The sequence below is a fragment of the Hippichthys cyanospilos genome, chromosome 6, assembly GCF_059441005.1.
Source record: "Hippichthys cyanospilos isolate Australia breed blue-spotted pipefish chromosome 6, RoL_Hcya_1.0, whole genome shotgun sequence".
NCBI classification, from domain to species: domain Eukaryota; kingdom Metazoa; phylum Chordata; class Actinopteri; order Syngnathiformes; family Syngnathidae; genus Hippichthys; species Hippichthys cyanospilos.
Window position 1 is genome coordinate 5,782,567 of NC_142374.1, and position 25,114 is coordinate 5,807,680.

At 39.8% G+C, this 25,114-nt stretch overlaps 1 protein-coding gene across 1 annotated transcript; it reads right to left on the bottom strand.

The window, feature by feature from the left end:
* Positions 1–333: 333 nt before the first annotated feature.
* Positions 334–15,131, bottom strand: slc7a5 (solute carrier family 7 member 5). Its single transcript, XM_088418340.1, has 10 exons — positions 14,309–15,131; positions 11,350–11,475; positions 6,937–7,042; positions 6,718–6,762; positions 6,488–6,611; positions 4,682–4,785; positions 4,457–4,553; positions 3,760–3,909; positions 1,099–1,276; positions 334–1,006 (listed from the first exon to the last, which is right to left on the bottom strand). Exons 1-10 carry the CDS (start codon positions 14,811–14,813, stop codon positions 960–962), a joined length of 1,482 nt encoding a protein of 493 aa, XP_088274466.1. The 5' UTR covers positions 14,814–15,131; the 3' UTR covers positions 334–959.
* Positions 15,132–25,114: the final 9,983 nt, after the last annotated feature.

Below are 25,114 nucleotides of genomic sequence, written 5' to 3' on the forward strand. Positions count from 1 at the left end.
CTATGGAAGTATTGATGTTGAGTTTGAACTGCTATTAACGTTTGCAATATTCCGTCGGTGTTATGCTCAAAGTATCCATCCATTTTCTATGAAAATGTTGGTACTTAACATGCAGGCATGTTCAGTTTGTTAAAGATAGGGTGTTGCTGTAAGTAGTGAAATAAAAAAAAGTTTTAAATAAAAATGTAAAAAAATAAAAATAAAAACATCTTTCTGCATGAATATCTGATGCTGTGACCTGTGGCGTATAGTCTGGTGCGGCTTATCCGGAACCCCCCAAAAAATGTTTTTTTTTGCTGAATTTTTGCTGCTGTGGCTTGTATACCGGTGTGATTTATAGTCCAGAAAATGTTTTTTTTTGTTTTTGTTTTTTTTTCAATTTGGCTGGAGCAGCTCTAAGTCCACAATCCAAGCAGGGACACAAGCCAGTCACTCAAAGGTTAAAAAAAAAAGGCAAACACATTACCCATACACCTGGTTAAAAAATATTATTAAACAGGAGACCAATAGAGAAAACAATAATATTTGGTTTAAAAAAAAAAAAAAAAAACTCTGGGTTTTATGTCGAATGTCTGCATGTCTTCCTGCTGGTACTTCCACTTGCCCCATGATGCTTGATACAAAAGGTGAACAAAAGGTTCTCATGAATTAAACCAGAGGGAAAAAAATGTATCGTTGATGAAAATAAAGATGATCCTAACATAAGTGCAGATTAGTCAGTGACTAATGGCAGTCAACACAGCAGCGGACAAAGGTTGTACACTGAAGATCAGCTCTTCAGAAACTCCGTTTTGTGGTATTCATCATTTCTTCCACCCTGCAAAGAGAATGTGTGTGTGTGTGTGTGTGTGTGTGTGTGTGTGTGTGTGTGTGTGTGTGTGCATGCATTTGTGTGTCATCCAGCATTGATGAGCCGTAATGTAAGAGCTCAGAGGCCACTCTTGGAGCACTCGGGACACCTAAGGCACCACCTGCATTGCTTTCTGGCAAAAGGTTGTGGTTGAGACTGCAAAACACACAACGTGCAACATTGGCAAAGTTGTCCAGCGAAACAAAAGCGCTGCTTTCATGCAAAGGCAACAAAAGACAAGAACTCACAGATTCCATTCAGCAGCCACTTGGGTTTATTCTTCCACGTCACACCAAAGAAATAAACCGGTAGACCAGTGGCAATGATTCCAAAACCAATTCCACACTCCTTTGGGGTCATCCAGAATGACACGATGATGAGGAAGAGGCAGGCCAGCACAAATACCACCGGTAGCAGGATATTCACCTGTAAGGGAGAACAGAAGAAAAAAAATGAATGTTTGTTTGAAGTGTGAATGCAGTATAACGGAAAAAAACAGACCCTGTAAAAACATGTGTTTGATTTTTGTATCTCAAAGTCAGTCACGCTGGAGATGGAGCAAACTTTTCCCAAACGTTTTCCCATTTGTCAGTTTGTTGGCAGAAACAGACACAACTGCCCCAAAACAAAACAATAACATCTTCCTAGAAAGTATACAAATGTATATGAGTATGTCAGGAATGGCAATCCCATACAAAACAAGACTATGCAATATGTGAAAGAAAAAAAAATCAAGTGTGCATAAAAGCCCAAAAGGTAAGCTGACAGGTAACAACTTGAGGTCGGTCTGATTCAGTTATCAGTACCCCTCAAAAAAATGCAAAGTGATGTTTAATTATCAGAGACAGGAAAAGACGCAAAATCCCACGAGACGAGATGTCTCATGAACTGAGACTTTCACAAAATCTGCGATATAAAATAGTGCCTAATATAGACATTGTTTTCTAAATATGTTCTTTTTATTGAGCAGACTGCAAGAATATTAACAAATGAAAACAATTAGGAGGGTAAGGCTCATTTTTTATCTTTCCTCTTATTGAATTGCTCAACAAAATGAATACAGCTCATGTTTTGCTGCTGTGTATGGTGTATTATTTTGGGCAGTGTTAATAAACTAATTAATCTTTGTCTTAGACACAGATATGGAAAATCAAAATATTGCAATTTGAAAGGAATCAGAGCACCCTCTGACTTTCCTAGGTATTCTGGTGTTTGGATAAAAATTAAAAAGAAAAAACAAAAAAAGACAAAACACATTTTCAACTAATTATGACTGACCAACTTTTATCATTTCATAATCAACATTTTTTTTTAACTTAAAACCAAACTGCCACATTTTAGACAAACTTTCTGCCCATAAAGGAGTCGGCCATTGTTGAGGCATGCTGCCAGGCTTCAAAATAAAAGCACATCAAGGCATGCATGTCCGTATACTATTTGGTATTGGAGGTTTATTTTGAAGTCCTCACCACGTTTGGTGGCGTGTTTTACTGTCAGGCTCACTATTAACAATCCTGTGTACATTACAAATAACACAAAAAAAGAAAGCAGACAAAAGAAAAACAGATCTCGTGCTGTGCTTGTCATGTTTGGTTGGGGGTTGTTGTTTTTTGGGTTGTGTGGGTTCGGTTCTTGTTCCCATGTTTCCGTGTCTCGTAAGTTTGATCTCATCCACCTGTCTGTTCCTCATGTTATCCGCGTGTCCCAGTTCCCGTGTCTCAGCCAATCTGCTTCCCCCGCCTCTTGTTTTCCTTCCAGGTATTGCATGTTTCCTAATTACTGCGCGTCTATTTAAAGGCCCCGTCTTTGTCCGGCCAGTTGTCGTGTCTTTGTTTTTTCCTCGCCACTCTGCACATCCTTCTTCTGAGGTATTGTTACATCGCTGTCCTGACAAGGCCCACACATAATATGTTCCTGGCGTTTGCTCAAGGTAAATTGTGGTCCACATAGGGTCTCTCCTTCCGTCGTATGGTGCAAGTCGAGAATATAGCCTCTTGGTCAAACATCACCGCAACACAACAATATATTCTTGTTCTTGATCCTGAGGTTCATCTACAGACATCCTCAGCAGTCACATGAGTGTGATACCATTCTTTTAGCTGTGTAGCGAATATCTGGAATTGTATCAAGCGCAAGTGAAGCGGGGAGTCCATCAATTGCTCTAAGCGGTTCACTAAGCAATACAACTGTAGCTAATGAGCAACAGGAATGTGACAGGAAAAGAAGGGAGATAGAGAGCGAAAGGGAAACAGTGAGAGTAAAAGTAGACCGCAGTCTACATTCCCACTACAAACACACCGTTTCAGCCTCTATCTCATTGGAGGATTCCTCCCAGAGTTGCTAGTTGCATAGTGCCATCCATCCACATAGATCTTCCTTGCTGCTACGCGAGGCTATTTGACTGGTTTAAAAATTACATCAAATTATAAGCAGGCAAAACATATCTATTTATGTAGACTGTAGATATCGTGAGCATTACCGATCAAATGCTTTCAGCATGAAACTACGTTACTTTGCATGTGAGCTCTCACATGTTCACATGCCAAGTGCTGTGATGGCACAATGGTCCTGTGTGTTCCGAGTGTCCTGCAGCAAGTGGAGCAGTCACTACACCAGCAGCTGACAAGCATTCAGCTTCTCTTCTGCCCTTTAATCTCAGATTAGTGTTCATTCATTCATCCCAGCCAATGAATGCACCATTGTTGACGATGGGAGACAAAAAAAGATATCTATAACTTCAAATATTGTGAGAATTCAATTGACATCATTTACATTTTAGATGGGAGTAGAACCGCACTTTAAATATGTATATTGCTAACACAAGCAACAACAAATGGGCCTGAATCACTGATAATGGGCTGAATATAGTTCATCGCGGTATTCTGATTGGTCAATGCAAAGCGGCTCACCTTAATTGGTCTTTCTAGCTCAGGCTTCTTATAACGGAGCCACATCATTCCAACAATGGCCAAGGCGATGCAGAGCCAGTTGAAGAAGCTAAAGAAGTTGATGACGGAGTAGATGTCGTTGGAGAAGGCGTAAAGCAGTGTCATTACACACTGCGGAGAAAGACAGAATGAAAACCAATCTGAAATATAATGTGATCGTTTTTACAACATTTTAACAGTCCCTGTTTGAGAATATTTTTAAAATGTTATTCAGTTGCCACATCACAGACGTCAACTCATTAAAAACTGAATTATAATGTGATTTTATGATTCACTTTTTTAATGTACTGCGTTTATGGAAAATAAAAGTACTGTGATAGTTTGATGACCTCATAGATCATTTTCAAAGAGTGCTGCATATTGTACAGTGCACAGGATCAAGAGGCGCACAAATCCATTTTTTGGCCTCCCTAAAAATAGCCACTTTTGAGGTGGTGGTCCAGTCATGCAAGTGAGCGACTGACCTTGCTGTATGTAGTGCTGGACCTGTGGCTAATATGGATTTGGTTACCATGATGACAAGGGGCAGGGGTGCATTTGAGCACGACCCGTATTACGCAAACTTCCCCACGATTTGACAAATAGAAAGATTTACTTACAATGAAAATCATACACATTATTTTCTGTGTATACTCTGAAGTCATCAAGTTATACTCACAGTAAATATAAGAGAAGGAAGTGGGGTCAGCAGGGTCGGGTGGATCATTGACAGCAGACAGGGAAGGTGACCTTCACGGGAGCCCACAAAGAATAACCTACGATGTCAATTGACCAGTATTAATCAAACATTTATGAGGGCAATCCATTTTTACATAACTATATGAGACGTCAACCTGAATTTCATGCATTTTGAAGGCAATGGGTATTTGTCCAGGTGCGCTACCTTGACGATGTGAAGAGAGAACCATTGACAGAGCCAAAGCAGGACAACCCCACAAACACTGGGATGATCCAAGCCATGACACCAAGGTGCCTGTTGCCAAAATCCTACAGGGTGTTGAGACCGTGAATCCAGAGTTCCAACAGGATTTGCACAACACATTTACTTTGATAGTCAGCATATGCTGGATAATTTGTAATAATTCAACAGCAAAGAGGACAATTGGTGAACATAAAAGTACTATCTTCATAGTCTTCACATCAAGAAGAAAAAAAAATCAATCCTGCACAAATCACACAAAAAAATAAATATTATATACTGCAGAAAATGGCTGGCATATTCTAGGGCTGCACAATTAATCAAATTTTAATCGTGACCACGATATTGGCTGCCACGATTAATTAAGTTGATCCTCAGCGATATTAACATTTAAAAAGTGAAGTGCCTTTTTTTTTATCACGAGTACTTTGTCATCCTACCACCTGGAGGCAATGTTTCCCACATGTTTGCATGACAAAAGCTGCTTTTCTCACGCTATATATTATTTACCTGCGTGAAATAGCATTGGGTTTCTCACCTGATTCCTAATATATACAGTGCTAACTGTCAAGTGAGAACCATTTTGAAAAATCCGCAAAAAATTGGAATAAATTCGGTTTGAAATAACCAAAAATGACTGCTAATTGATAAAAATTTGCTTAAAAGTAAATTGAAAAGTAAAAGTAATAATGAGCTTGGTTCTAGGCTTATTTTTTTCCATTGGTTTGCACTGAGCAAGTTCGCTGTGTTGCCCAGCGTGCCAAGTTTTTGCCATGTCTCGTGAATTTGTTTGAATTATTTATTACTTATTTGTTATACTGCATGTATTTTAGTTTATTATTATTATTGGTAAGTATCAAGTCTTAAAGCCTTGTTTATATACTGCTTGTTAGTTTTTGTTTTTTTAAAAAGGTCACTACAGTAAATAGACATGTTTGACTAAACATGACACATAATCGTGATTTCAATATTGACCAAAATATTCATGATTATTATTTTGGCCATAATCGTGCAGCCCTTGCATATCGTTTACAATACTGTGATGGGTTAAATACAGCGAAAAAAAACAGTGCTACAGTTGCAATGATGAAGCTTATTATAATCAGTAATATTATTGAGTTTAGGTTAGTTTATATAAGCATGTTACGTTTAAACAACGCTTTACATTCAATATTCAATACCATTTCCTAAAAGTGATGCATTTGGCACTTGAGGGTCATGCAAGCACAGTGAACCTCAAATGTTTCTCTTGAAGTATTTACCCTCTCTATTAGTAAACAACTGGGGAACATTACTGGGAAATTCATTCTTGTTTTGAATAATAACAGAGATTTGAGCATTACTGAGCCATGTTAAACTTTAGGAATAGTGTGTTTGTTTGGTCTCAGAACCCAAAGTTGCCCATGATCTTAAACTACTAAGCATTTTAGCTTTAAAATGTTGCACTTTAGCGAAAGTGTGTTTGTATTGTCCCAGGCTCCAACATATATTGTAAATGATCCTAACTGCTTTTTTTCTGAAGTTTAAACAAACTATCCAAATTGCTTCTCTGAGTATTTCCCCCCACACCGTTATCATCAAAATAAGTCCTGACTTGTGATGGACGCATGCTGCACCACACGTATGTGGATCGTGGTGTCACAATGTGATGATGTCACAATGTACACAGGAGACAAAACTTAGCTGCTTTTGCAGCAACACCTCTTTTAACAGAGCAAACACAGATTTTTTTTTTCATCCCCCGTTAAACGAATTGCTAAAATCCCTTACCACAGCCACAGCTTCTGAGTTGAGCATCTCGTCAGTTGAGAGAGTGGTGAAGTACGCCAGGTTGGTGAGAACATACACTGCTGTCACGATTGGCAGGGAGATGATGATGGCTCGAGGCAGGTTTCTGAGATTGACAAAAAATAAAATAAAAATGGTTATTAGAGAATGCAGATCATTTTTAATTTGTTAGATACAGTAGCTCACGTGACAACGAGAGTCAAAAGACTTACTTGTAAGGCTCAATCATCTCCTCAGTAACAAAATTCAAGTAATTCCTGCATACACGAGAGAGGAAAAAAATGCTTAGTGACAAAATTTTTCTCGTTCAGTAGCATCAAATGTATATGGTATATGTTGTTGTTTACAAATGAAAGAAGTGTAACAAATGCTACAATGTGATCAAGAAGGTATAGATGTTGCGCAGTGGCTGACTATTTCATCACACTTACCAGCCACCATAAGCAAACAGGCCACTGTAGAGCGCCAGGCCGATGTTGCCAAACGAATACTCGGAGCCCTCAAAGGAATTTTCAGGAAGAAGTGAATCAGTGCCACCTGGTGAGGATGAACATGAGAGAGAAGATATATACTGTAGGTCACAACTTGAGATCAGAATCAAACTAATTCTCTTCTTCCAAAATATAATTAAGAAGCACTGCCTTAGTGAAATAGGAATTAAGCAGCAAAGTCCACCTATTATCCAACACATGGGGAAGTCATTTTGGCATTTAATCGGTTAATATTGAGTTTGTGATATCTCAATTAAACAGCAAAAATCTACTCTTTTTTTTTTTTTTTTATCCATTTAAGGGCTCGGCCATTTTGCCTCTTTTTGTCAACTGAATATAGCATCACAGTTGCTCAGGGCTCAGATAACAACCAATCACAGCTCACCTGTTTTCTGAGTTAGATCATATGACGTTTGCAAGTTGAGCCGTGATTGGTTGTTACCTCAGCTCTGAGAAATTCTGATGTCATTTTTGGTGGACAACGAGAGGCGAAATGGTCGCCCCCTGAGATGGATAAAAAGAAGGAGTCGATTTTTGCTGCTTAATTGAGATATCACAAACTCAATATTACCTAAAATGCCACTTTTAGACTAGTGGAGGAAACATAATACTGTAAAGAACATTTTTGTTATGTTTATTGTGATTTAGTTAGTATCTGGATTTTTTGTTCTCTTCTGTACTGGGCTTTTGGTGGGTTTTGACTTTGTCTTTTCACAGTTTGGATTGTTTGGCCTTTTGTTCATGTTCTTCGTGCATGTTTCTAATCCCCTAGTATCAGTGTCCTGTCAGGGTGATTGCATCCACCTGTCCTCAACCTGTTTCCCTTGTGTCTGCCAATCAGCTTCCTGCTCCTATAGTGTCATGCCCAGGTGTTACTTGTTTGCTAAGTTTTATGTGTATTTAGTTTCCTGTTTCCTTTCAGTTCTTGTAGGGTCATTATCGAAGTGTCAACGTTGTCAACGTTGCTATCGGTTCCTCGTCGTCCTCGTGAGTATTTCCCGTGATTTAACATTTACCAGGATAGAGGGTTACAAGTGGCTGAGACATACAATTAGTGAATAAAGAATGGATCAAGCAGCAAGAAACAGTGCAGCAATTAAACTCCAGAAAGTGACAACTCAATGCGTTGCTCAAAGGCAGCTCAACAATTGATGAGTTAGTAAATAACTTAATCTCACAGCTCCTCTTGTAGAGCTTCTGATTTCTGCTGGTTTCAGGGCATCCGAGCCACATTCCTAACGGAGCGGACCCCCGCAACATGCACACACATTCTCAGACACAGCGTCGGTTACTAACTCAACAGCCCCGGGCATGTTGCTATTAGATAGGGTAGCCCTATACCTACAGTTCATACTACAGTACATGTGAGAAACACCTATTAACCAAAGTGCTGTACATTACAAAAGGCCTGGAATTAGACCTAATTATCCAAAGAAATGGTGGCCCAACTGTTATGTGATGCTTTACATATTATCAATTTGATGGATTTAGGGATGTCTGGGCTCTAGCCAGCAATGGCTTCAAGCTCGTTTCTGTGGTATACTGCACATACAGTATCCATTGGTTATGACTATTAATATGACAATAGTAACAGAAAATGGCTCAACCAAATGAGGACAAGAACTATACATGACAGGATGTGGAGTGTTTTGGGGTTAGTCAGCTGTACGCTGTTGGCTGATAAGCACTATCATAAAAAAAAAAAGGCATTTTTCATGACGTAAACATAAAGCAGAGATGGGAATCCTAATTGGCAGTTGTTCCGGTCCAATATGCAATTCTAAAAACCAATAAATACTGTACTTACAAAAGATGGTGCTTTGTGCTAGGCTTGCACTGGGTACAGAAATAGGGCCTTTAAAGTCAAGCTACATTGAATCATAAAAAAGTGGGGAAGTGGAAGTAGCAAACCTCTGGTGTCAATCAAAAAATGAGCTCCGGGATTAAGGAGAACACAATGTTAATATAAACAGGTCATTTAAAGTAATCTGCCAACCGCAGTGATACATAGCCGTGACCCAAAACAGAAGCCAAATAGATGTGACAGAGTATGACAATCTTGAACTCTTGTTAAGATGGACTTTAGCATTACTGTATAAAGCACTATGAGGGCAAGCCTTAAGATCCCAGAAAGCAAAATTCCCTACAGATAATCAGAATATGTTGCTTTTAATCTGAGACACAAGAAGACTGACCATATCGCCACAAAGCACCTTTCAAAATGTAAGTAAAGTGCAAGTAAATTTCTTAAGCATGGTTCATAAAATAAAGGCTGACGATAGTGGCGGTGGTAGAAACATGTCAAAGTGATGGTAATTGTCATGGGAAAAGACAACATCAATGCCTTCCACCTCAGCAGCCTCAACTGAACTCACTACTCTTGAACTTGTCCATCCACTTGTTTTTCCTCTTCCACCATTTCCAAAAGATGACTTAGCTTCTTTTTATCATTGTATAATGAGCCGCATCAATGTCAATGAAACGTAATTTCATAATGTATGTATACAGTACAGTACATGTGTATCCTTGTTTGAAGGATGAACCATCATTAGTGAACTTGTAGGTACAGGATGAGGCAATCGTTTGCTTTATCGTCATAAGCATGCTCCGACATGATGTGTTGGCAAAACTGCACAGACTAGGAAAAGACAGATTGTTTCACCAGATGCAGGAACATGACATAAATGACAATGTGGAGTCTGCTAAAATGACTTTAAATGGCTTGGGTACCTTGTATGCAGTAAAAATCTAGCTTTAGTGATTTGCCATTTCATGTGAACTGAGAGTTTGAAACAACGGGAAATATGAGGCACAATGTCAAATGCGAACAAAAAGAAAGATAAGTACTACCTTTACTCACGTACAGCTGAAATGCAGTATTCCCATCTTACACTTACAAAAATATTTTCTGACAATAAGTTGGCGGAGTGGCTCTGGTCTACTGCGTATCTAACAAATGTCATTTAAAGCATGTCTTGGCAGCATCACCGCAAAAAAATTTAACAAGTTGTTGCAGTTCCATGTCATGCTGTACAATCTTTGTCATGAAACGTGTTGTTATTATTATTATTATTATTATTATTATTATTATTATGATTATTATTATTATTATTATCATCAAATGGTTGATTTGAACACAGAGCACAACGTTAGGCTTCTTGATTATACTACTTGAGTGGTACTTATCTACAAATATATTCTTGTTTATTGTTTTACTCAAAAATTGTGAATGTTCTGTAGTGCAAATTCCCTTTTCAAGGTTAGTAAAGTAGTGTTGTTGTTGGCGTCAAACTGCCTCCACTGCAACGCGTCACTACAATGCTGGGCTGCTATTGGTCGGTCACAAAGATGGCTGCCTAAAGACTCGATCTCATGTGAGTGCTTTAAATATCGTATTTATTATGCAATTTAGTGCTTAGTTCAAACTTGGTTATCCATGAGTCCCAAGATTGCTAGTGATGTTAAAGAGAGAAGTAAGAGGATGACTTATGTGGAAACAAAGCTGGAGATAATCAAGATATACTGTAAGAAGAACGCTAAACTAACCTAACTTAGGCTACCCTTACAAGGGAATATGGGCATAACAAGTGTCAACTCAAAGGTAAAGAAATCCTTTATATATTTTTTATTCATGATGTTATTTAAATGTATGCATGTATATTAAATATAAGTAGCACTTACTATATATACTATTTTGATACAAATTTTTAATATGTATATACATTTTTTATGTTTTTACCTGGGGTTTTACACGCATTAGCTAATTAACAGGTTTGGATTGCCCGCCATACGGCGAATTCGCGTTACGATCCCAAGCGGGGAAGGGATTAATCTCGGGGGCCCACTGTAAAATAAAAAGCTGGAACTTTGAACTGGTGGATATGTACATTCAAACCTTTATTAAAGGAGAAATAAAGTTTATTTGTAAATCTAAGTGCATTTTAGGGTCATCCAGATTTCACTGAAAAGCTAAATATCCCTAATTTTGTGAGAATTGTTTCTGGTTTCCATTGGGGAGCCAGGATATTACAGTTAATTTTTAGCAGTTCGTTTAACTGTAAAATTAGGAATGTATGAGTGTGAATGGTTGGTTGCATATTTGTCTTTATGTGTCCTGTGTTTGGCTGCTGCCCAATTCCAGTTTTACCCTGTTCCAAAGACAGCTGGCATAAGCTGCTGTTTACCAGCAACCCTCATGAGCACCCGGGGTACATTACAGAAAACGGAAGAATAGATAAATTCTCGTTCAAACCCAGGCCAATTACGGGACAAAGTTTTGAAGACAATGGTTGGAAAATGCAACATAAATATTGAACGCTTGTAAACTGATGTACAATATAAAAGTGGGGATACCTTGGCCAATCTTGACGAAACCGATGATGATGATCAAACCAAGAGCCAGCAGTTTGGCTGCAGCGAAGAAGTCCTGAACTCTGGTTGCTGCTTTCACGCTGTAGCAGTTCACAAAGGTTAACAAGACTGCCAAAGCAGAAAAGAAACAAAACATGGCCAGTGAGAGAATGCACCTTTATGGAAGTGCTCTTTGCTGTTAACACACAACATAAACTCATTCTTGGACTCTAAAGACGTCCCGCCATGAGGCTTGTTCTCCTGCCCACACATTTACAGTGCTGGCATGCTGTGCACTAGGCACTGCACCCCATTAAAAGTGAATAGCCAAAGCAGCAGGTCCCTTCACGGTTCCTAAATCAGGTCGGAGCCACAACACAAAAATGAGAGTGCGCACAATGAGGCTCTGTGTCCAGGAGAAGGGCAGTCTACCCTCTTCAGTAGAGCGGACAACACACATGCATAATACCTACTGTATAAAGTCGACTCTTCCAAGCATATGCAGTTCTGTCATGTCGACACAGGTTAATCGTTGGAGTTTAGGCCTAACATGTATCACAGGCATGTATGTGTGCACTTATGGTACAGTACATGCCTGCACATACTCACAGTTTGAATTATAAGGCAGGTAAATTAAAAAAACAGTACATCTAGCCGTCATGTGGTTTCACACAGGATTAGCCCTTAAACCAGGGGCAGGCAACTCCTAGACAGCCTCTATCCTGCATGTATTCAATGTCTCCCTTCTATAACACACCTATTTCAAATGATCAGGATCGTTTCAGGCTTCTGCAGAGCTTGCTGAGCTGATTATTTGAATCAGGTGTGATGTAGGAGAGACATCAAAATCATGCAGGTATGCGGCTCTCTAGGAACGAGGTTGCCTACCCCCGCCTTAAACCGTATTAAGATTAGTTTAAAGTTCTGCTTCCTGGCTGTTACCACACACACTAATATATTAGCGTAGTTGCTAATGCTCATATGTGGACCCATATTTGGACAAGACATGTAATTTGGAGATGATCTGAGTGTATTACTATTTCCACCAAACATGTACTGTAGAACAGGGTTTAAGAATTCTCAGTTGAATTTACTAGATATAGAACAACAACGTGCAACAGCAATGACACGCAGATAACTCTTGAATACAGTGTTTAGTTTAAAACTTGAAAGATAAGTTGCTAATATTTATCAATATTTGCACAAACAATGGAACTTAAACAGTATTTGAAACCATGATTTTTAAAGCAAACATACAAGAAGCTAAAAAAGTCACATGATCTTAGCTTGACGAAGAAGAAAAAAACAATGGGCAAGGAACATTGGTTTGTTTAATCAAAGTACAGTGGTTTGCAGAATTGGAGCACATTTTCCTACCCATCAAATTGTAAATAATGAACATACAAAATACTAGTTTCTGGGTAAATTTGGAGAGCTTTAGCTAACTTCAGCCAAAAAAAAAAAAAAGATGTGACTGTTATATGTTACTTTTACTGTTTTTAGAGAATGGAAATTTGCACATATGGCGGGAAGTGTGAAGCCCTTTGAGACTTTGGTGATTCAGGGCTATAAAAATAAATTTGATTGATTGAAATGTCCTTGTCCTGTGACCAAATGTAAAAAAAGAGAAAATAATGTTTGAAAATAGTTTTTAAAATTCCAAACAAATTTGGAGTATCCCTCAATGACAATTTTCTTTGATCCCTTAATGACAATTTTCTTTGTCCCACACCCTGTAATGACTTAATTGAAATAAAACTGTTCAAATGGAATTCAGATTTCTCTTTTTTTTTGGTATTATTTGTTTCATTGCTGTCTCTTCCAACTGTAGTAAAAATTTGTTTTTAGTAAACATGACATTTTAAATCAGAATTATTAATCATGGAATGGGTGTCCCACGACATGCAACCCTGTTATCATAACCTTTTAAGCATTGTAGAAGAAGAAAGCAGTGAATCACATGATACACTGGATTGACATCAGTTTCTCAAAAGACTTGGTAGAGCAAAGGTATGTCCCTTCATATTTTATTTCTTTTTTCATATTTTTGTAAAATAGTTACCCAAACTTGAGTGTTTCATCCTACTTCATGCAAACTTGTTATGCATACAATCAGGTTAAACAATGATTTTTGTTGTATTTTATACGTTTGTCCTCTTGGTTAGCAGTCACAGTTAGCTAAACAGATATTTTCTACTCCTGAGTGAAAGCTAACATTTATGCAGATTTTGAACATGCGGTTACCTGCAATATGACAGAGTAAATGAATTTATTTATGAAAACGTGTAACTAAAAATTGTACCATTGAGCTGTAAGCTGAACTAATCAAGCCTATGATAGTTGATTACCTATTATTCATAATTCAAAATTTTGAAGACACAATGTCCTTTCAATTCTGAAACGATCCATAATCGTTTTTAATAATATTTGTACTAATAAATACTCTAATCTGTGATGCTTTGAGAGATCTGAAGTTGCTGAAGTCGGAACAGTTGAGGCTTACACATTGTCGTCACGCTCTAGAAAAAATACGGATTAAATTTGTCGTGAGCATTCGCGTCCTTTGATGTTGTAGTTTCAGACCAATTTTAACTTTAAATAAATGATCGCATTTTTTTAAGTTTATAATACAAAAATCCAAAATGGGTACTTATGCAATGTTATGAAACACGCTTTTAATGTAAAGCGTAAATTTAACGTTTGTATATTGTGAATGACGTAATATTTCATGCGACTTGTTTCCTGCAATGGCGCGGTTTATTCACAGGCATGCGCTTTATGTCGCCTTTTCTTGTTGCTAAACCCCGAAAGAAATGAAATCGGAAAGGCTGCTTGAGGTCACCAGGCTCAATTGCCATCGTCCACATGATGGATTTTAAACAGAAAAAGGCAGTGAGGGCGTCACGCTATATTTATTTCCAACTTAACGAGACGTTGCATCATCCAGCCAACGATTACTTACGGATGCAAAGGCAGGCCACTAGCTTAGCCCCGGTCTCCGGTACCGGGCACACGGGGAAGATGGGTTTGAGGAGGTAAGTAGCGAAAACATAGGCGACGATGTACTGCGACGACGGCCGGATGATGAGCAGCTCGATCCAGAGTTTGAGGAAAGCCGGCAGGGAGCCGTACACCTCAAGGATGTAGGCATAGTCCCCCCCGGACTTGCTGATGGTGGTCCCCAGCTCAGCGTAACATAGCGCTCCCACCGTGGAGAAGACCCCGCATACGGCCCACACCACCAGGGACAAGCCCACCGAGCCGCACTCCTTCACTACGCCTGTCGGCGTGATAAAGATGCCCGAGCCGATGATGGTGCCCACGATGATGGCCACGCCGTTCATCAGCGTGATGGTCCTCTTCAAGGCAACGGTTTCCTCGCCGGGGCTGCCCAGCATCTTCTCCGTCACTTGCGGGTCCTCCTTGCTGAGCGAGGAATTCGAGTTTCTTTTCTTCATCCCCGACATGGCTACTTTCAAGTTCCCTTTTTCTGCTTCCTTTACTGTGGGAGCACAATGCTACACGCGTTACCGGCTGGCTTTCTTTTCGCGTTGCTCCTCGCGGGCTGGTTGGGGCTGCCTGCCTGATGTCGGCCAGGCTCAACCACGAGGCTTCGGCTGAGTGTGGGGCGGCGTGAGTCACAGCAGCGTGGTTTCTACTATGGGGACTCTGTCAGTGTGCTGAGAGCGAGAAAGAATTATTGCCATGTCCTTCCTTCAAAGCCAGCCTCCACGCTCGAGCTTGCCTCCCTCATCATGCCTCAACCGCGGTTGCCCCTTTTTGCCCCCCGGCGGCGGAAGGTGGCACTGCACCGCGATACCGCTAAAGTTCACAACTTAGCCATGGCGACAGGTTGTTGTTTGTGTGTGTGTGTATGTGTGGAGGCAAGAAATAAATCTGTCAAAACAGCAAACGTACATCATATTTTTCTGCCATCGTGATGATCATTTCACATTGTTAGAAATCGCTGTAATAAAGTGAACAAAACTCAAAACAACGGACTTGACTTTTTGCATAAAAAGGAACATCACAAAGAACCAATGTTTTATGATAGTACTGTATCGATAACTCGGGTTTTTGTTGGAAATGAAGGTTGCAGACAAGTGTAATAACACTTTGAACACTCTTACGCAATAAAAACATGATAGGGTGTTTGCGCTGTTCATTATTCAAACCCCCGACCATATGAATTTTTAAAGGTTTGGTTGCAGGAATCTATACATTGAATTCCATCATATTATCATTTCAGTATGTTTAGATTTGCCTCGACTGGCAAATATGTTTTGGAAACTATCATCTGTCGAGTGAAAAACTTGCCTATTTGCTGTTTTTGTTTTTTTTTCCACGCTTCTTGCCTAATTTTTCACACATTAAAAGATAACAAAAATACAGACATAAACGTCACCACCACCCAAAAAAAACAACCAAGTTTTACTGTTTTTCTCTGTTGTAAAAGTGAGAAAATATGACTGCACTAACTACTGTAAAACAGGCGCTTTACATAGAATTTAATACTGTAAACATTAATAAGCCAAAAAACAAGTACAATATTTTTATTAAAATTTATCAGCCGATCATGGATTGCTGGAATTTGAAGTGTAGGCATTAATTACTCACTTACTTTATATCTGCCAGAATAATGAAGTGTGGTTTGCTGAGTGATCAATGTATGTTTTGTGCATGTGTTTGAAAAAGTTTGTTTGACATAATATGATTAACAGCTGCTCATTTAAGTCCGCTCATTGTTGGAAATTTTAATTATATAAATATATGTGTGTGTATATGTGTATGTATATATATATATATATATATATATATATATATATATATATATATATATATATATATATATATATATATATATAGAGAGAGAGAGAGAGAGAGAGAGAGAGAGAGAGAGAGAGAGAGAGAGAGAGAGATTTAAGTGAAATCTTATGACGCGGGTAAACATTTTGGTATTTAAATACAGTATTTAATTATTTGGTTTCATGTGTCAGGGTTAGGGTCAACTTGTTAGTAAACTTCAGTGGAGTGACAAACAGCTTGGGCTGGTGAGAGAGTAATACGGGCGTTAAGGAGTCATTTCAATGTGTGTTTGATAAGTGTACATTTGTTATAAAGCATGTGCTATGGTATCCGAAAAGTTGTGCAAGATTTTGACGTATTGAGTCAGTCACATATACTCTGGCGTAAATGAGAATTTACCCCAAAGGCATTTATTTATTGCTTGTGTTCAAGCGTGAGAGTGTGTTTAAAAGCTACTGGAATTTCCACTCGTGCAGTTCTGTTTTTCCCCTCTTTTTAAACATATGGCTAGCCATCACCCTGTGATTGGCTGGTACTTGTCCAGGATGTGTCCCGCCTCTTATCTTTCAGTTGGAATAGGCCCCAGCCACTATAGAAAATTAAAAACGCCTGCGAAGATATTCACAGGCCACATCACAACATGGCCCTGTCAGATCTCGTTTGTAGGCCTTGACTTTCACACCTGTTGATTGTTGGACAAATCTGTGAAGATAAAAGGTATTCAAGCCAACCTCATTGATAGTTGTTTTTTTCAATGTGAGAGTTTTTTTTTTTTTTTAATGTGCCATCTGTACCAAAAAAATCATGTGCAGCCACATACTGTATGATGTATTATGCTTCAAAGTTAAAATACCTGTTTATGTACAGACAGATATGTTCACAGTACAGTATTATGTTCACAGTACAGTATTTTCCTTTGCAACTCATAACATGAAATCCAACCAGTTTCTTTCAGTAAAAATGTTCAAAACCAGTCCAGCTGGTTTGGTGATGAAATCACAGGGTGAATGCATTGAAGTTGACGGACCACGTGAACTCACAAATGTGTTTTTTGCTCCCTTTTCTCTCTTCTCTTTAGTTAGACTGCAAGATTGGTTACGTTTTATCACACACTAATGAAAAATTTCAAGTTTGCCTTCTGATGGTGCAGTTTATATCTGATTATAGATGCAGTTCCAAAAGGGTCGTTCCTGAAGTATTTCAAGTTTGCCCTCTGATGGTGCAGTTTATATCTGATTATAGATGCAGTTCCAAAAGGGTCGTTCCTGAAGTATTTCAAGTTTCCCTTCTGATGGTGCAGTTTATATTTGATTATAGAAGCAGTCGTTCTTTCTTTCAAACAAAATCTTAGAGTGAAAACATAAAGAAAAGAAATGTAATGGGTGTGACCTTGTTTACGTTCACTCAAGAATGGCTCACATTCTATTTGTGGTAACACCACGGCTGGCCTCGGGGGAAAGGAGCGGTTAATCTGCTGCTCGCTCAATGGCAGCTTTTGAGAGAGAAAGAGTTGATCTTAGTCACGTGGGAACTTCACTAGGACAACTTTCAGGGGCCACTTACTGTAATCAGAGGCTGACTGCGTGCAGCAGCTGCTGTTCATACCATCTTTTTTATGCCAGTGGGATGGGTCACCAACAGAAACGTGCTGTGCATGTGATAAGCCTCGCTGCAGTTAAAACTGGCAGTAAGCACTTACGCTTAGACACACTTTCTGCTCATTGGAATAGACTAAGGCTGTGCACTCCCTCTTTTTCATGCACACTTCAGGTGCTCCACATTTACTTAAGCTGCAGACAGGTCATTTCCTGTGCTTTGGATAAGTACTGTACATAGTCCATTTGTTGGCAGGAGGGGGCTCTGTCTTGGCCGAAAGCCTGAAGAATGTAGGACAATCATATCAAGTGAAGCCTCTACCTCAGGGACGGAAATACACCATGATTCATTCGTTCATTAAATTTCATGCACTCATTTTAATCCCTCGAGGGGAATGTCATTCACACTCGGTCCGTGTTTGCCAATGATTTAAATACCCCGAAGAAAATAGTTCCGTAGCCTTTTCCTGAAGTGCGTTATTATGGGGAAGTTGCATGTGGTAAGAGCGTCTCCCTCACAGTCACAGGAATGGCGGGTCTTTTTGTGTGGACTTTGAATGAGAAGGTAATTGGGAATCCTCGCACAGTTGAAAAATAAGCATGTTGAATCTCGAAATTGGCTCGAGGTGTGAAGGTGAACATGAACGATTGTATGTCAATTATTCAGTGATTGACAACGAATCCAGGGTTTTCCTCAACCTCGGCCAAAAGTCAACTATGAGCTAGGGTAGCAATCGGATGGATTGATTCATTTCTGCATTTTACAGCTTACATCAGTACTGCTCTTGTTTGTGCTACATCTCTTTACAAAAATCGTCATTCTTGTCTCGCTGTCGGATCAAAAATCATTAGCAAAAATACATTATCATTTTGCTATGATGTTCATTTTTTCCCCGCGATGTCAAATGTCATCCATCCATCTACATGCACATCCAACACACACACACACACACCCACACACAAATAATGCATTTCCAAGTCACTAACCTTAACCATCACAACAGATAGCCTAACCCTCACACGCTAACCTCAACCCAAATCCAATTCAAGCCTCAAACTCTAAAAGCAAGTCTTGACCCTCCAAAAAAGTCTGAACTTGTGGGACCAAATGGTCCCCATAAGTACAAAAGGTCTCCACAAAGACAGTAAAACCCTGGATTTGGACCCCACCATGCAGCAAATACCAAGGACATGCACACACATACACACATTCATATTTTAGACATTGGGTAATTGGTGAAAATAACATGCAGGCTTTTGGAATGTAGGAGGAAGATTGAGTAACCGGGGAAAATCCACACAAATGTGAGAAGAACATGCAAACTCCATATAAGAAGATCAGTGTGGTACTATGCTGCCCTGACAACAAAAAATGTTTCATAAAACTGATGTGCTCTTTTGGTGTGTACATATATGTGAATGGCAGCGTGAATGTGAGCCTCTGTAGAATGTTGAAGAACCATTTGAAGCAAGTAAAAGGGCTATATGAGTGCAGTCCATTTGACATTTAGTTAAAAAAAATGTAGGCTGCAGTAAAATACATGAATCTTTCACATATTTCATATCTAGATGAAAATGGCAATGGTCACTGAACTATTACAACACAGGACAATAATGAGTGTCTCCAATCGGAAGTGTTCCTTCAGGTTTTTATTTGCCCAGCTCAAGAGAAACAAGAGGGCGTCTCCAAAACTTTCCCACCAACTGGGAGTATGTGATCGCCCCAATGTCCCGTGCATCTTCAACAATGATTCTTTTTTTTTCATGTGGCTCCAACCTTGGGGTCCTGAATAAATCAAACACGCCCACTGCCATTTAACAATTGAAGTTATGAGAAACATCCACTTATTTGGGTGGGAAATGTTCACCCAAGTCACTCGAGTGAAACCCTTCTGTAGGCGTGGGATACATTTGCATACAGTATGTGGTTGCAACTTCAATCCCAGGGAATCAAATTTGACTCACCTTCAGGTTTGGTAAATGTTTTTGGAGCAATCAAATGTGAAACTCTTGACAGTAGCCCTATGAAAGGTGCTATGATGTCAATATTGTAAGCACCCCAAAATGTCTGTTTCAAGAATTGACTGCAATAAAGGCTGAATCTGCTGATAAAAATTGAAAATCTTAAGTAGCTCTTTGCCATTTATCCTGGTATGCCTAATGTAATATTGCTCTGCTAAATTAAGACAGGTGAACACACAAATGCATCTTGTAAAGTTCTGTTCCATTTTGGTCCTGATTTTGTTTATTTGAGCCCGATTGCTTTCAACAATTTTGATTTTCATACAGATTTTTATCTTAGCCTTGTCTTTCCATCTTTGATAGTGATTAATTTTATTTGGATTTTGACTGTCCTTTGTCCACCTCTAGTAATTCGGCGTCCAGTTTTTGTTTGAAGACTCTGATTATGAACCTTCTATTAACTGTGACCTTTTCTTGGTCACCTGGTTGGCATTCCAGGGCAGCCAGTGGGAGCTCCCAAGTAAAGGTCATTGCCCATCAGTACCCACTAGTTATCGCACCTTTAAGTTCAGAGTCACTCCCTCCTTAATCAGTTCCCTCATCACGTCATGTCCTGTCATCCCCATCTTGTCTTGAGCCACATCTTTCGCGTGCACCTTCCCCGGTTGCTGATGTTTCTGTCCCTGGTGTTCTCTGATGTTACCCAAGTCTTCCGGCGACAGGCTGATGTGGCAAGTTCCGTCACCCTGGTTCCATGTCCCGAGCCTAGCAGGCAAAAAGTTCCTGTTCCCACGCTTCGGCAGCTGAATGTCCCTATTACCAAGACTGGCAGGCTGGAGGTCCCCGTCCCTGTGCCTCGGCAGCTTAGCATTCATGTCCATGCGCCTCGTCCCAGATCCTGCGCCCCAGCACCCAACCCCTGAGTCTGCTGCATATCGGCGCCCGATTCCCCTGAAAGTCACCACCAGACCTGCCGAGTACCCTGAAAGTTGGTGCCTGAGCTCCAAGTCCCCCGACCTGCGAGTCCCCCATCAGTTGGCGCCCAACCTCCGTGTCCCCTGACAGTTGGCACCCAACCTCAGAGTCCCCTGCAAGTCGGCGCCCGACCTTCGAATGCCCCGACAGTTGGCGCCCGACCTCCGTATCCCCTGACAGTCAGCTCCAGATTCCCATCTCTGTCTCAAATCATTGCCCGATCCCTGTCTCTGTTTCAAGTGGGCGCCCGAACCACAAATCTCCCAAAAGTCGGCTCCCGAATCCTGAGTTTCCATCAAGGCGTGGCAGCCGCCGCCTCAGCCTCCAGTCAAGGAGCGGCGGCTGGTGCCCCAGCCTCCAGTCAAAGTGCGACAGCTGCCGCCCAAGCCTCCAGTCAAGGTGCAGCCCCGCCGGGCGCATCTCACCTGACACTTCGGAGACCCTCCGAACTCACAGTGCCGGGTGCATCTCGTCTGCCATCTCGGACACTCTCCACATTTGCACTACCTGCCACATCTTGTTTGGCGTCGGTGGCGTTAATGGACTATTTCTGTTGATTGGTTCTTGGTTGTTTCATTTTTCCCTATCAAGTTATGGTCCAATTTTTTAAACCATTCAATTTTATTTCACAGAAAAATTGCACAGTGGACTTGTTTGTCCTTACAAAGATACTGGGATCTGTTTTGTTTTTTTTTTGTTTTTTTTTTAACCCCACATCCCTTTTTATATGCCTTGTAAAAAAAAAAAGTGCTATCTTTAGGCCCAAAACAAAGTAAACTTAGCAAAAAAAATTGTAGTATCCGTGACAACTCAAATAATACACAATCAGGCAACAATGATGCAGAAAGTATAAAGAAGCGAGAACAAAATGCTTCAGAAGCTTGAGCAGAGGAACAAAACACTCAAAGTAAAAATTGGAATTTTCTACCACAATTGACTTATATCAGTGGCTACGATATGAAGATGATGACACTACATGTAAGGTCATTGTATTTTAATAAATTTTACTGTCACATTTGTTAATACCGTTTGTTTTTTGTTTTGTTTTTTTTTGCTCACGTCTTGTAAATGCAGTTTGAACCTTGGAATTACTTTGCCTTTATCACTGTGCAATTTTTGGCAAACATTTCTGACCTATGGGTATTAGTATTGCGAGTACAGGGGACCCCACAGTTTTTAGAGGTAAAATGAGCATTGGCATCGACCAGAGTCAGTCCATGGAGCAGTTATAAGTGAAGCTGTAGGAAGATGACAAGAAAACTCCAAGAAGTTGTCCCTCAGTTCAGCAGAATAAATTCCTGTTTATGCATACAGTTATAGGGGCTTAGAACCCAGATAAATGACAGAAAGACATGCAAGTGTGATTGCACACCTTCACCTCAAACCTATTTTGCATTGCTGCAAATGTCAAAAACATGCACGCTTCTATTTTCTAAGCCACATATTCTCTTTCAGATTTGACGAAGGTGAAGCCTATCCCATCAGACATCATGCCAGCTATCGTATCAGCGATGTCTCAAAAACATCACTATTAGTAAAATGAACTTTAACAACAAATCATATAAAATGGTAAATTTAAGAAAAGACATCAGTAAACAACAATGTAGGTAGTATGTTACATTCTGTAACCCAGACAGATGCACAGTCTTAAACTATCTTTCTCAAGATACAGTCCAGGAGGTGCAATTTACTTTAATAGAGTAAAGCTTGTCGTTAAGGCAGCTAAGTTGGGCCAAATCATCCCTTTATTATACTGCCAGAGGCCAAGAATGCAGAAGGTCTCCCATCATGTACCAAAGTTGCCCAGTAAATTTATGGCGGTGTGATGTAACAATCCAGCATATGCTTATTATTTATTATATGTATAGGCATATTTTGAGACCTTTTACAACAAAGAGTTATACTTGATTATACGTGAATGACATAAACTCACTCTTTTCACTTGTTCTCAAGAACAAGAACACAGGAAAGTGACTTCAACTGCCCCAAAAAATCCAAAAGAATCTTTTTTGCAATGCAAAAAAAAACCCTGAAGCTAACTCCAATGTTTATAGTGTCAACATATACTGTAACAGTACATTTAACCTCTCCTGCCTGTATATTTTTCTATAGGCTAGGATGAAGCCAGGGCATCTTGACAATTGTCACTATCGTTGATGTGAAAATGTTGTCAAAGCCGACTGTGACACTTTCTTCATTCGTTCAGCACCAATATATGTATTTTTTTTTACAAGGTTGCAAGGAAACTGGTTGGGCTCACACATAAAAATAGAGCATGTACAGTCGCCTACAGCCACTTTTGAGTCATCAGTTAAGCTAACATGCATGTTTTAAAGGGTGGAAGGAAGTACTTTGCGAAAAGCCACACAAGTTAAAAGAAACACAGAAAATTCCAAGATGCATTTAAACCCACAAGCTTTTGACCGAAAGGCAAACACTTTCTTCACCGTGCCATCAAAGTTAAAATCAGTATGGATCTTGCAGAAATCAGAGGTGCATAGATACAGAACCGTGTTGACTTTATTTAGGATGGATAACAAACAGTACCTTTGACATGAGGCTCCTATGAACATTAAGCACAACAGACCAGATCAAAGTGCCTAACTGGTAACTTTTTGAATTAAAATAGAATTTTCTGAATAAGGCCTAGAGTAGTACCAAGTCATTTGAATAAAAACCTGCGGAGTGCTCATTTCTGTCTTAAAATAACTGATTAATACCTAGCAACTAATTACAGTCATACTTCATGCTTTTTTTGTCATCACGTTAAACTCATTTTCAATTTCTAAATTTATGCTTTATCTATACTTATTATATCCGTTTTTGTCATTGGACTTCTTGTGCCTGAGCTGTTGGCTTTGGAATACAAAGGTTAATTGCACACTGGCGTAGACATTGATTGGCCGTCACTGTGTTTGGCATAACCTGTTAGGCTTCCTTTGTGGGTGGGAGGGCAAGTCCAGGAGCAGAAGGAGAACATGAAAATGGAGAAGCGTGAGTTGTCGATCCGATGAATGGTCATTTTAATGTAAAAAAAAAAAAAAAATACTAATAGTCATTGAGTTGATACACAGTTGTTGATGTCACGTGTATACTACAGCCATCAACACAAACACACAATCAGGCCTCATATTCATACAATCGAAGGAAACCAAGAACAGGCTGAAAGTCATGTCCCAGTAGATTGCGAGTCTTCTCCCCCGCAGTTACACACAATAAACAACCTGCAAGGTCAACTTCAACGGCCGCTTTTTTAGTCTGAATCCAATTGAGAGCAGCATCTCACCCAGCTGTGGTAACAGTGCTCAGGAGTCCATAAACAATGCACCCTTTAAACCCCAGGTATCTGGGTGGGGGCCACCAAACATCCTTTTCTTGTGTCAGGGACCTTTCAAAGGTTTCCGTGGGGATGGGAATGGAATGGCGAGGTTTCTCTGAAAGGCACTGACCAACATTTTTTATTTTCAAATTCGTTCTTGTTTAGGTTCTGAAGGAGGCCTTTGCTTTGGTGAGTCATCGAGAAAACAATGCTTTTGTATATATTATATGTATACATTAGGCCTATTTGTAAAACATAGAATGTTGGTGTTTTGTCTGCTTTACATTAAGTATAAACCAACATTCCCTTTGGGTACATACCATAGTTTACTTTGTTTCGTGTAGATATTGCATTAAGCACCAAAGTAGCAAAATAGTAGTAAAACACTCTCTTGTATACAAACATAACTTTTTTCGTTTACTCACTTGAGTACCAAGACGTAGTGTTTGGTACTCACCCTTTTCTTTCATTAAGAAGGCTGCCTCAATGTCATTGTTCATGTCGCTCCCACATTAAGCGCACTACCTGTGTGCACGCAGTGTCATCGCGTTATTCAAACCCCTGTCCTCAAAAGGTTTCATGAATCCATCAGTTATGGTTTGCGCAGTTCACTTGGGACCTGGTTTAATTAGGGCATTTTTAATTAGTGTTTTTTTTTTTTAAAATCGATCGAGTTGGTAGTCTCCGCGCAAGCGCAGTTTGACCCTCCAGGGACTATGTTGCGCGGCGCCCAGCGAATTCCTGGAGGGTCAAACTGGAGGCACATAACTGAGCGCAGACCCAAGCAAATAGGTGCGGAATTGTTAAATTGTTACACACACATCTATGAAGAGTGAGAGACTGAGGTGTCGACAGCAACAGTTCTCACGATTTCTCACACGGAGAAAGATTCTTACTGGACACCTGCTTAAGGAATGCTGACTTGAAATAAAAGACACCCAAACACACCGAAAGCCCACCTGCCTGAACGTGAGAAATAGTTAATAGAAAGTTGCCACATACTGCTTACGCTTATTTCTCTTCAAGGAAAAAAAAACAACTTCTCACACACACACACACACACACACACACACACATATATATATATATATATATATATATACAGAGAGAG